This window comes from Xiphophorus hellerii, chromosome 24, assembly GCF_003331165.1.
Source record: "Xiphophorus hellerii strain 12219 chromosome 24, Xiphophorus_hellerii-4.1, whole genome shotgun sequence".
NCBI classification, from domain to species: domain Eukaryota; kingdom Metazoa; phylum Chordata; class Actinopteri; order Cyprinodontiformes; family Poeciliidae; genus Xiphophorus; species Xiphophorus hellerii.
The window spans coordinates 13,453,215-13,466,980 of record NC_045695.1 but is presented as its reverse complement, the minus strand read 5'-3'; the positions used below and the strand labels follow the sequence as shown (position 1 = coordinate 13,466,980).

Genomic DNA, 13,766 nt, shown 5'->3' with positions numbered 1-13,766 from the left:
CTTGTTTTATAAATATTCCACATCCTCCTCCACCTCTCTCCTGCTGTCGGTCTCTTCTAACACTATTATATCCTTTAATCACAAAATCTAATGTTGTTTTTAACCATGTTTCCTGAACACAAATAATTTCTGGTTTATCCTCAAGACTATCAACATAACCTTTAAGTTCCTGTCCGTTAGCAATTAAACTTCTTGCATTCCATTGTAATATTAGCATTAATTATTTTCACCTGGTGGTCCTGATCTACCATCTACCTCCAGCTTTTTGTTTATGTTCTCCCATGATCCCTCTTTAAACCCCAAAAACTTTTCAGCTCCTCTCACTATTATTTTAATTTTCTCAGTTTTATGCTTGGCTTGGTCAGTGCAGTTGATAACATATGCTACAAATAATATTAGTTTTTCTACTGATACTGTGATATTATCTTCTGATTGTACTTTGTTTTGCTGTGGGATTTGGCTCGCTATTTGTTCACTCTTTCTTGTTGTCTGCTCCTTCACATTTTTAACAGCTTCCGCATAACTAATGTTTTTAGTTGTTTTAATCTGTATAATTTCTTTTGCCTTCTTCCTTACCTCACATCCTCCATACGTAACTCTATGTTGCCCTCCACAGTTACAACATTTTTCTTGTGCTTCTTCTTTACATTCTTCTAATTTGTGATCTTCACCACATTTTGGACATCTTTGCTTCCCTTTACAAACTGCTGCTATGTGTCCATATCTTTGACACTTGAAACAACGAAGTAATGGAGGGATATAAGGTCTGACCTGAAAACTAAGATAACCTATTTTGATGTTTTGTGGCAATTCTTTCCCTTCAAATTCAATGAGGATTGACAAACTTCCTACTCTTTCTCCATTTATTGTTCTTGACAATCTCTTCAAGTTATTTACTTTTGCTCCTACAATACTTTGCTTAATTTTATCAAGATCTCCATCTAGAGGGATCCCATAAATCACTCCTCTAGTTTTTTTATTTTGTCCCACAATTTTTCTCTCCAACACAGTTTTTTAACATATATTATCCACATTTAAAGCCTTATTTTTTTGTTCTTCATTTTTACAAACTACCAATAGGTTTCCATCTCTCAAAATCTTTACCATTTCAACATCTCCAATTTTCTTTTTTATTTCTCTTGACACCACAATGGGGCTGATGTTATCCTGTTCTTCTTCGTTCTTAAGTTTTAATATTATTTTAAATTCCTCCCTCACAACTTTCCTCCTAACTATCCTTTCTTCTTCTGAACTACTTCCTTCCAGTTCTCGTTTATTTCCTTGAATATCACCCATTTCCTTTCCTTCATCTGTTTTATGCCTTCCCCGTCCTCTCCCTCTTCCTCTCCCCACTGGCGTCCACCCTTCAAAATCCATGTCTTCCTCATTTCCTGTCTCCATTTCCAACCAAACCATTCACATACCAGTTTATTCCAAAATCCGCCTTTTCCAACTCCGATATGTGTTTTGTTTTGCCGCACTCCGTCTCACAAAACCAGCCTGGGCTCCAACTCAACTACAGGTCAAGGCTGCTGCATGGAGTCTGAACCGGTTCTGATCCAAACCTGACTAGAGCTGACACACCTGAGGCTCCGCCCCCGGACCCAGCTGAGGCTCCGCCTCCTTCCAGGTGACAATAAACACCTTTATTTTCATGTTTTCCTTTGTATGAGTTGAGCTGTAAAACTTTAGGTCAGATTTGAACTTTTTCAGGTTTTTCTCAGTTTTCTGCTCATTTCCAACCAACATTTTATTGCAGGAAATCATTTCAGGAAGGAACCAGAAGATTCAGGAGTCTGGGAGATGAGACTGTAACCGACCTGAACACTGAGGCCCCAGAGCGCCCCCTGCAGGATCTGCTGCACCATTAACCAGACAGAAATGGCAGTTTTATATAAGTTATTATTCTAATTCAATAGCTGATTTAATTAATCGAGTTTTGATTGAAAAGATTGATTCTCATCTGTTTTATTAAAAAAACATCTTCAGTCTGAATACTGCAAAAATAAACTGCTGGCTAAATTAGTAGCTTAAAGCTGAAATCAACTTGAGATGTTTCTGCTTTTACTAATTTAAGCTGTGAAACTAAATGTGAAAACTTATAATACAGTAAAAATGGCATGGAGGATTAAAATGAAGGTTTAGTTATTGTATGTGTACACAGTCAGCTGCATAAAAATACACAAAGATTTTTTAAAAACTTTATTTGGTCGTTAAACATCCAGCAACCCACATTGCATTAGAAGAATTATGAAAATCAAACATGAACCAATCAGCACATTATCCCAGTGATTCTCTGAGGTTTGAATAAATCAGTAAAATCACAGTAAAGAGCCTGAAGTTCTCTAGAAAACTCAAAACATGAAATATGGAGTTAAAAAAGTAAAAACCAAAACAAACTGAGAGAAATTAAAGCTGAGAATCAATGATGACGTAAAACTTCAAGATTTAGCTTTTACAATGAACATAAAATATATAAAATCTTTTTTTTTCCAGGTTCCACATGTTCCTGAAAACTGCTCTAAGATCAGAGTTTCTGTAGGACATCCAGTTCTAAACTGGTTAAACTGGTTTCTCTGATGGAAGCTGAAGTTTCTCTGCAGTTTCCAGTAAAGCATCTTTTTATCTGTGGAGCTTTGAGGAACATTTTCATGTCAGCAGAAGGAAGAAGCAGCAGAGAAAAGAGGATTGAAGTGTCTTTCATGGCTTCAAAGCTGAACTGAAAATGATTCCCATGTTTCCATTCTCAGACCATTTCTGGTTCCAGGATGAAAATGAATCAGAGAGAAAAAAGATCAACTTTCCAGTTGAATCCAGTTCAGATCAAAACTCCATGAAGCCTCTAAATGGAGCCAAGTTTGAATTGGATCTTTATTGATCCAAAGAGACAAACAATATCAGACACTAAATGACAGACATGAGAAAATAAACAGGAGGGAAATCTTGGAGGTCAGAGGTCATCATCATGATCCAGTCAGAGTCTCTTTACACTCAAACTGCTGCAGCTTCAACCTCTGAGGATCAGCAGGACACTGAGACCATTTTCTACTTTACTGGGATCAGTCATAATTATGGAAAACTCTACTGTAGACATACTGTGGATCGCACCTGCAGAGAGAAGAAGGAAGGAGAGAGCAGATCAGTGAGTGTTTCCAGCCTCTCTCCAGCAGCAGTCAGTGACGCAGCACATCCACTAGATGGTTTCCAGGCTGCAGTCAGACTGATCTCAGAGCTGTGACCAAGATGAACCTGATCAGTTGTTTCCTGTTGAACTGAGAGAACAAACAGATCTGAGATCAGATCTGCTGCTGCCACAGTTTGATGGATGAGGACCACTGTCTCTAGACATGTTGGACGGCTGGACGCTGGAGTCCAGCTGGACTTCCTGGAGACATGGACACAGCAACAACACTCATCTTCACACCAACACAAACGCAGGAACACAGCAAGCTGCTGCTCCTCTGATTGGCTGATTGCTGTCTCTGTGTCCAATCAGGAAGCCTGAACCATTCTCCTCCCACTGAGAAGCTGCAGCTTTACTGGGAACACTGGATCTTTACTTTGATGCTAACTGGGTTCAGTTCAATATGCTGACAGCAGCTGGACTCACTACAAACATTTACTTACTTTAAAGTCTTTACAAGATTCTTCAGCTGCTGAACATCTGAATCCTTCAGTCTGTTGTTTCCTCCCAGGTCTAGATTTGTCAGACGGGTCGGGTTGGACTTCAGAGTTGAGGCCAAATAATCACAGCTGATCTTTGACAACCTGCAGAACTTCAATCTGAATAAAGAATAAAAGATGTGAGCTGAAGCCAACAGGATGCAGGTTAACCAGTCCAACAGAACCAGTTAAAGATTCTCATCAATATTAATGCCAACAAGCTGCTGCTTCAATAAAGACCTGCTGACTTCAGAACCAGAACCAGAACCAGAACCTGGTACTGGGTCATGTTGTGTTGGAGGATTTTAGTCAGTAAAATCATTCCAGGTTCTGATCAAAGTGTTGAAGCATCAATCATTGATTATTGATTTGTTCCTGTCAGATTCCAGGAATTCACTTTTCTAGACTGGGTTGAATGACCTTTGACCTGCTTCACATGAGGGGGATTTCTACACACTGGGGGTCCGAATGCGGTCCTGTTCTGACCTCAGATCAGCAGGTCCAACTCAGTTACACAGAGGGACTAAATTAAACTCTGGATCCAAGTCCAGGAACAAACTCAGAAAATATTTATTAGAACAGAAGAAATTAATTTGATTTATGATCAATTATATATAATTATTCACAGAAATATCAATAATTATATAATTACATACAGCAATGTCTCCAGGCTGCAGCCTTCAGTCTGTAGAAAACCACAGAGCTCCTTCACTCCAGAATCTTCCAGGTTGGTGCTGATCAGCTCCAGTTCTGTCAGATGGGTCGGGTTGGACTTCAGAGCTGAGAACAGAGAAGTCCAGCTGGTCTCTGACAAACTGCAGCCATACAATCTGAATAAAGAATAAAAGATGTGAGCTGAAGCCAACAGGATGCAGGTTAAAACTGAAATATGAACAAATAAATAATAAAAATGTAGAAAATTAATTTCCCTGAATGTAAAAGAAACATGATGAAATGATTCTAACATCTGATCCAGTCAAACTGGTTTAAAGAGTCCAAACCAGCAGAACCAGAACATTTGATCAATAAAGAAACTCAAAGTTTTCTATCAGCCTGGATGAGTTGAGCTATTTCTGCTGGTTCCTGATCATCAGCTGGAGACCCGACTTGGTAACTGGATCAGAACCACTCAGTTTGTTCATTAATGGCCTTGGGTTCTTATTAAAGCTGCTGAAAGCCAATGGAGGCCATTATTTCCTAAGGAGACGTGACCTGATGAAGCATCATCACAGAGACGAGGCTCCAACCGACTGACAGCTGTCAGACTGAAGAGGACGGTTCCTCTCTGACCCGGCCCAACAGAACCACAGCTTCAGGACAAAGCTGAGGAACCTGCTGCTGCTGCAAACCTCACTTTCATTCATTTCATCTAGATTTGCTTTTCTACAATCAGTCATTTCTTAGATTTGGTCATTAATGATGATTTGAACTTGTCAGTGTTTGTGGCTCGACTCTGGAGGAACAACATTTCATTCTGGATGTAAAGATGAGAATCAGAAATGAGAAATAAAACAATCTGAATCTTTACCAAACCAAACTGAAACATCTCCATCATTCATTTACATCATTTGAATTATTTTACTCATTTTGTTCATCAGTTAAAAACATTTTAAAGTAAAAAACTGAAAAACAAAGTTCAATAATCTCAAAGTCTGAAATAAGAAAAAAATAATATATAAGGTAAAAAGTTTTAGAGATTTTATTCTGACATTTAAACAGGTTGTTATGAAATAAAATATATTAGAATAAAAGCATTAATTAACCTAATGTTTAAAGTATAAATGAATGATTTTATTGTATAAATAAAGAAAACAAACCTCAGATTCTTCACTTTACTGACTGAACTCTCCAGGATCTCAACCAGAGGCTTCAGATCAGAGTCTCCACCTCTATTTATGAAGATCTCATTTATTTCCAGTTCAGTCAGATCTGGGTTGGACTTCAGAGCCGAGGCCAAAATTTCACATTCATCCTTTCGGAGCCAACAGCCACCAAGTCTGTGATTAGAGAAGAAATAAATTCAGTTCTAATGAAATCAATCTGGATCATAAACAGACTAAAATATGATAACAGTGATGTCATCATCTGATCAACATCTGATCTTCAATTTACTGAGTTTGACCCCACAGAGAATCTGTGCAGTTCCTGGTTAAAGTCCAGGTTCTGGTTCTGGTTCTGGTCCAGGCTTCATGTCCTCAGACCTTCAGCTGCTGTCAGATGTTGAAGATCTTCTATCATCTGTGAAGGAAAGTTCAGTTTTCTCTGCAGCATCTGATGGAGCTGCAGCATCAGAGCCTCAAAGGAGCTGAAGCAGCTGATGAAGAGGCTGACTGAGCTGATGAAGGAAACTACTGGAGATGATGGAGAGGAGGAGGAACTGCTCACAGCTCGGACTTGGACTAGACCGTGTGGCTCAGAGGAACAAAGGTTTGGATGTTAGAAGAAATTGTTGCTAAACTCCTAAAGAGCTGAAGACCAAAACAGAGCGTTTGGGTCCAGCAGCATTTTTCATGGTGAAGCAGTGAAAGTTCTCCAGTAACTAGAAGAGGCTGGGATGTCTAAAGAGTTGAAGCTCATGTCTCTCCAGGTCTTCATGGCTAACAGCTTCAACAAAAGCTGCAGATGAAGAGTTGATGAGGAAAATGGTTCCAGCTCTGGAAGCAGAGTTCTCAGAGCTTTGGGAGGATCTGACAGAATCTAGGACTTTTTCTGGAGCCAGACAACAATCACCACATTTTGCTCTCATTTACAAACTCAGAGGAAACTAGTGGGAGGAGGAAAAGTTGGTTCACTAAGTTTCTAACTGGTTTCCATGACAACAGCAGCAATTATTGGGGTTATTTTGAAGTGTCCATCAAACCTAAACAGTGATTTTATTTTTTTAAAAAGACAAAGATCCTAAAAGGAGTAGCGGCTCAATGAGTGAAGAGGAGTTTAAAGTGTAAAAGTCTCTCTGGCTGATTGGATCTTTCAGACAAAATAGATTTTTTTTCTAGAGTTCAGGGTTTTCTATTCATTTAAACATGAAAACTGACAAAAAGATAAATATTTTTTAAAATGCCTCTCCTTGGGCTGCCACCTTATCGTGGTGGAGGGGTTTGAGTGCCCCAATGATCCTAGAAGCTATGTTGTCTGGGGCTTCATGCCCCTGATAGGGTCACCCAAGGCGGACAGGTCCTAGGTGAGGGACCAGACAAAGCGCAGCCCGAAGACCCCAATGACGGATAAAAACATTGGACTTGGCGTTCCCTCGCCCTGCCGCGGGTCACCAGGGCCCCACTCTGGAGCCAGGCCTGGAGGGGGGGCACAATGGCGAGCGTCTGGTGGCCGGGCTTTTACCCATGGAGCCATGCCGGGCTCAGCCCGAAGAGGAAACATGGGTCCCCCCTCCCATGGGCCCACCACCTGTGAGAGGGGCCAAAGGGGTCGGGTGCAGTGTGGGATGGGTGGCGGCAGAGGGAGGGGACCCTGGCGGTCCGATCCTCGGTTGCAGAAGCTGGCTCTTGGGACGTGGAATGTCACCTCTCTGGTGTGTGAGGTCGAGAGGTTCCGGCTAGAAATAGTGGGTCTCACCTCGACGCATGGCTCTGGTTCTGGAACCACCCTCCTTGAGAGGGGCTGGACATACTTCCACTCTGGAGTTGCCCAAGGTGAGAGGCGTCGGGCAGGAGTGGGCATATTTGTTGTTCCCCATCTCGGCGCCTGTACGTTGGGGTTTACCCCGGTGAACGAGAGGGTAGCCTCCCTCCGCCTACGGGTGGGGGGACGGGTCCTGACTGTAGTTTGTGCTTACGGGCCGAACGACAGTTCAGATTACCCACCCTTTTTGGAGTCCTTAGAGGGGGTACTGGAGAGTGCTCCTCCTGGGGACTCCCTTGTTCTGCTGGGGGACTTCAACGCTCACGTGGGCAATGACAGTGAGACCTGGAGGGGCGTGGTTGGGAGGAACGGCCCCCCCGATCTGAACTCGAATGGTGTTCTGTTGTTGGACTTCTGTGCTCGTCATGGATTGTCCATATCGAACACCATGTTCAGGCATAAGGGTGTTCATATGTGCACTTGGCACCAAGACACCCTAGGCCGCAGTTCGATGATCGACTTTGTCATCGTTTCATCGGATCTGCGGCCGTATGTCTTGGACACTCGGGTGAAGAGAGGTGCGGAGCTGTCCACTGACCACTACCTGGTGGTGAGTTAGCTCCGGTGGTGGGGGAGGAAGCCGGTCAGACCTGGCAGGCCCAAACGTGTTGTGAGGGTCTGCTGGGAACGTCTGGCGGAATCCCCTGTGAGACGGAGCTTTAACTCCCATCTCCGGCAAAACTTCGAACACGTCCCGGGGGAGGTGGGGGACATGGAGTCTGAGTGGACCGTGTTCCGTGCCTCCATTGTCGAGGCGGCTGGTCGGAGCTGTGGCCGCAAGGTTGTCGGTGCCTGTCGCGGCGCCAACCCTCAAACCCGTTGGTGGACACCTTCGGTGAGGGATGCCGTCAGGCTGAAGAAAGAGTCCTACCAGGCCTTTTTGGCCTGTGGGACTCCGGAAGCAGCTGATGGGTACCGGCAGGCGAAGCGGCATGTGGCTCGGGTGGTTGCTGAGGCAAAAACTCGGGTGTGGGAGGAGTTTGGAGAGGCCATGGAGAAAGACTTCCATACGGCTTCGAACCGATTCTGGTCCACCATCCGGCGTCTCAGGGGAGGGAAGCAGTACGGCACCAACACTGTTTATAGTGGGGATGGTGTGCTGCTGACCTCTACTCGGGACGTTGTGGGCCGGTGGGCAGAGTACTTCGAAGACCTCCTCAATCCCACCAACATGCCTTCTATTGAAGAAGTTGAGCCTGGGGACTCTGGGTTGGGCTCTCCAATCTCTGGGGACGAGGTCGCCGAGGTGGTTGAGAAGCTCCTCGGTGGCAAGGCTCCGGGGGTGGATGAGATCCGCCCGGAGTTCCTTAAGGCTCTGGATGTTGTAGGGTTGTGTTGGCTGACACGACTCTGCAATATTGCATGGACATCAGGGGCAGTTCCCCTGGATTGGCAGGGGTGGTGGTCCCCCTGTTCAAAAAGGGGGACAGGAGGGTCTGCTCCAATTATAGAGGGGTCACACGCTTAAGCCTCCCTGGCAAGGTCTATTCAGGGGTCCTGGAGAGGAGGGTCCGTCGGATAGTCGAATCTCGGATTCAGGAAGAGCAGTGGGGTTTTTGTCCTGGTCGTGGAACACTGGACCAGCTCTACACCCTCGGCAGGGGCCTGGAGGGTGCATGGGAGTTCGCCCAACCAGTCTACATGTGTTTTGTGGACTTGGAGAAGGCGTTCGACCGTGACCCTTGGGGAGCCCTGTGGGGGGTTCTCCGGGAGTATGGGGTACCGGGCCCTTTGATACGGGCTGTCAGGTCCCTGTATGACCGGTGTCAGAGTCTGGTCCGCATTGCCGGCAGTAAGCCGGGCTCGTTTCCGGTGAGAGTTGAACTCCGCCAGGGCTGCCCTTTGTCACCGATTCTGTTCATTACTTTCATGGACAGAATTTCTAGGCGCAGCCAAGGTGTTGAGGGGATCTGATTTGGTGGCCTTAGGATCTCGTCTCTGCTTTTTGCAGATGATGTGGTCCTACTGGCCTCATCAGGTCATGATCTGCAGCTCTCGCTGGAGCGGTTCGCAGCCAAGTGTGAAGTGGCCGGGATGGGGATCAGTGCCTCCAAATCCAAGGCCATGGTCTTGAGCCGGAAAAGGGTAGAGTGCCTTCTCCGGGTCAAGGGGGGTGTCCTGCCCCAGGTGGAAGAGTTCAAGTATCTCGGGATCTTGTTCACGAATGGGGGAAGAAGGGAGCGGGAGATCGACAGGCGGATTGGCGCAGCGTCTGCCGTCAAGCAGGCGCTGTACCGGTCCGTCGTGGTGAAGAGAGAGCTGAGCCAAAAAGCGAAGCTCTCGATTTACCGGTCGATCTACGTTCCCACCCTCATCTATGGTCATGAGCTTTGGGTCATGACCGAAAGAACGAGATCGCGGATACAAGCGGCCGAAATGGGTTTTCTCCGTAGGGTGGCTGGGCTCTCCCTTAGAGATAGGGTGAGAAGCTCAGTCATCCGGGAGGGACTCAGAGTAGAGCCGCTGCTCCTTCACATCGAGAGGAGCCAGTTGAGGTGGCTCGGGCATCTGGCCAGGATGCCTCCTGGACGCCTCCCTGGTGAGGTGTTCCGGGTACGTCCCACCGGGAGGAGGCCCCGGGGAAGACCCAGGACACGCTGGAGGGACTATGTCTCTCGGCTGGCCTGGGAACGCCTCGGGATTCCCCCAGAAGAGCTAGAAGAAGTGGCCGGGGAGAGGGAAGTCTTGGTCTCCCTTCTGAAGCTGCAACCCCCGCGACCCGACCTCGGATAAGCGGAAGAAGATGGATGGATGGATGGATGGATGGATGGATGGATGGATGGATTTTTAAAATGATCAAAATGTCTAAAACCAGAAGCTGCAGCTGTCCTGGATGAGCTGAATGTTTAGATGGTTGAATGGCTGAAATAGTCCAGAGGATGAAGGAAGAAGTTAAAGACCAAAAACATCCAGAAGCAACTTGAAGACGAAGAAGAAGAAGAAACAGGAGGACAATAGAGCTGAATCAGCATTCACACAATGAAAACATCTGGACTCACCGAGCCTTTCTGCAGTTCCTCACAGCTGGAACCAGTCTCAGTCGTCCATAATGTGATGTGTTGTACTTCTCCAGGTCCAACTCAACCAGAACCTCTGACATCTGCAGCATGAAGGCCAGAGCTGAACAGTCAGTCACTGAGAGCTGCTTCCCTGAATCCAGCAGCCGTTGGATCTCCTGATAAAATGAGACGTCGTTCATCTCCACCAGACAGTAGAAGATGTTGATGCTTCTGTCAGGAGAGATTCTATCAGTGTTCATCTTCTTCAGGTTGGTGATGATTCTCTGGATGGTTTCTGGACTGTTCTCTGTCTGACCCAGCAGATCTTCTAAGAGTCTCTGGTTGGACTCCACAATGAGACCATGAAGGAAGCGGACAAACAGGTCCAGGTGGCCATTTTCACTGCTGAGGGATTTCTGCATGACTTTCTTCATGATCTCATCTAGAGATGTTTCTCTGTATTTTTCTCCCAGAAACGTCTTGATCACCTCTGACTTCCTGCTGGTGAAACAGTGGAGCATGTAGACTGCAGCCAGAAACTCCTGGATGCTCAGATGAACAAAGGAGTAGACGGAGATGTCGCACGTCCCTCTCTCTCTTTTAAACATTTCAGTGAACACTCCTGAGAACAACGCAGCATCTTTGATGTTGATGCCGCACTTTTTGAGCTCTTCGTCATAGAAGACCAGGTTTCCGTCCAGCAGCTGCTCAAAAGCCAGTTTTCCTAGAGACTCAATCAGCTTCTTGTTCTCTGGACTCCAGATTGATCTTGTCTTTTTTCCTCCATCATACTTTTCCTTCTTGATTGCGAAGTTAACCTTCAGGAATGCTATGTACATCTCAGTCAGAGTCTTTGGCAGTTTTTCTCCCTCTCTGGTCATCATCACATCCTCCAGAACTTTAGCAGTGATCCAGCAGAAAACTGGGATGTGACACATGATGTGGAGACTTTTTGATTTCTGGATGTGGGAGATGATCCTGCTGGCCTTCTCTTCATCATCTCTGAATCTCTTCCTGAAGTATTCCTCCTTCTGGGGGTCAGTGAACCCTCTGACCTCTGTTGCCATGCCGACACACTCAGCAGGGATCTGATTGGCTGCTGCAGGTCGTGTGGTTATCCAGAGGAGAGCAGAGGGAAGCAGTTTCCTCCTGATGAGGTTTGTCACCAGAACATCCACTGAGCTGGACTCTGTAACATCAGTCAGGATCGGATTGTTCTTGAAATCCAGAGTAAATCGACTTTCATCCAGACCATCAAAGATGAACAGAACCTGGAACGTTTCAAAGCTGCTGATTTCTTTGGTTTTAGAAAATAATTTATGAATCAGTCCTAATAAACTGAACTTTTCTTCTTTCAACATATTCAGCTCTCTGAAAGTGAATGGAAATATGAAATCAATGTTCTGGTTGGTTTTGCCTTCAGCCCAGTCCAGAGTGAACTTCTGTGTTAACAGTGTTTTCCCAATGCCAGCCACTCCCATGGTCATCACTGTTCTGATTGGTTGATCTCTTCCAGGTGGGACTTTAAAGATGTCTTCTCTTCTGATTGTTTCTTGTTTCCTGGATGCTGTTTCAATGTGTCTGACCTCATGTTCCTGGTTGACCTCTCTAGTTAACCCCTCTGTGATGTGGAGCTCTGTGTAGATCTGGTTCAGAACGGTTTGATTTCCATGTTCAGCGACGCCTTCAGAGAGACTCTGGAACTTCTTCTTCAGAGACGCTTTATGGTCACTCTGACACCGAATATCAAAATCTGAAGAAAGAGACAAAGACAGGAGAGGAGACACTTCAGCTGAACATAAGGAAAACAATAATTTTTTGATATTCTCAGAGACAATTTGTGCATCAGCTTTAATGGATGAGAAAAAAGTAAATCAATAAATAAAAAGCCCAAATTTTATAAAAACTCTGCATGGTAAGAATAACAAAAGTCACGACTGTAACTACGGTTCGATGAATCCCAGATGACCGCCAGAGGCGGTGCTTAAAGCACTGAATGATCTCTCTTGCACAGGTCGGGAATCTTATACCAACATGGTCACATGTGACCCCCGGTGACAACAGTAAGTCTATATAGTCACGTGACAATGACAGCTCAGTCCATTAATCTTCTCGTGAAACACGATGATTCTGAGGGACCGAGCGCTCTGGCGGTCATCCGGGATTCATAGAACCGTAGTTACAGTCAAAACTTTTGTTCTATTTCATCCCTACTGACCGCCAGAGGCGGTGATTAAAGCACTGGATGACGATTACCGACAGAGTCCTGAGAAATCACACACAGAAAAGAAACAACCCCGAAAACATGCCCACCTCACTGGGATGATGATGAGCGCTGGGATAGGATCCCAGGTGAAAGGTGGCCCAGTTAACCCTGCAAAACCCAGCAAAGGTATTTGGGGATGACCAAGAGGCTGCTGCACATATAGCCTCCAGAGTGACCCCAGACACCCAGCATCTCACGCTCACAGGACTCGGTCAGGTCGAGCTGAAATCGCCACTCTTGACCCGTAAACCGACGAGCGAATAGGCCAGGAAACACGGCTGCACAATGTAACAAAAGCAAACCTGAAGCAGCTACGATAATAAATAAAGACAAGCCAGATATGGAGGCACAATATAAGAAAAAACAATCCCAAAAACGGAAATTAATTGAAACCTTCAATTCATCCATGTGCTGAAGATGTTTGACCATCAATCTGCAGGCTCTCTGTTCTTCTTCATCACAGCATCTATTTTGTTGCAGTCCTTGTCTGCTCTGGTTTGGTTCTTCTCAAGTTTACCTTCTATCTCTGAATGTTTAGAGACGCGATCTGATAGAAGGTCATCAAGGAGCTGTTAACTCTCAATATTATTGGTGAATATTGTGATGAAAATATTGACTGATTAACAAACATTTTCATCACTTTTTTTCTCCTTTCTTTATCATCACCAGCACATGAGTTCCAGTTACACCAGCTGAAATAATTGATCACTAAAAGACTTTTAAACCTTAAATTTCCAAATCTCAACTAAAGACGTGGATCTGGTCCAATCAATCAATCAATCAATCAATCAATCAAATTTTATTTGTATAGCACATTTCAGCAGCAAGGCATTTCAAAGTGCTTTACATCATTACAAACACAGAATCACAATGCAATATAGAATCAATCATTAAGTCAAGTTACATCAATAAATTTGCAATTGATTACATTTCAAATACAATTCTAAACAGGTGGGTTTTCAGTTGAGATTTAAAAGAAGTCAGTGTTTCAGCTGTTTTACAGTTTTCTGGAAGTTTGTTCCAAATTCGTGGTGCATAGATGCTGAAAGCTGCTTCTCCTCATTTGGTTCTGGTTCTGGGGATGCAGAGCAGACCAGAACCGGAAGACCTGAGAGGTCTGGAAGGTTGATACAATAAAAGCAGATCTTTAATGTATTGTGGTGCTAAGCCGTTCAGTGATTTATAAACTAACAACAGTA

The 13,766-nt window shown here is 44.9% G+C and overlaps 1 protein-coding gene across 1 annotated transcript in view; it reads right to left on the bottom strand.

The window, feature by feature from the left end:
• Positions 1-2,943: 2,943 nt before the first annotated feature.
• The window catches only part of LOC116715908 (NACHT, LRR and PYD domains-containing protein 3-like), a 50,914-nt gene continuing 40,091 nt past the window's right edge, over positions 2,944-13,766 (bottom strand). Inside the window, exons 6-9 of the mRNA XM_032556652.1 lie at positions 5,481-5,660; positions 4,320-4,493; positions 3,628-3,783; positions 2,944-3,108 (exon numbers count right to left, since the gene is read on the bottom strand). Coding sequence (XP_032412543.1) covers positions 3,060-3,108; positions 3,628-3,783; positions 4,320-4,493; positions 5,481-5,660 — 559 coding nt within the window. The 3' untranslated portion in view covers positions 2,944-3,059. The remainder of the gene's footprint in view (positions 3,109-3,627; positions 3,784-4,319; positions 4,494-5,480; positions 5,661-13,766) is intronic.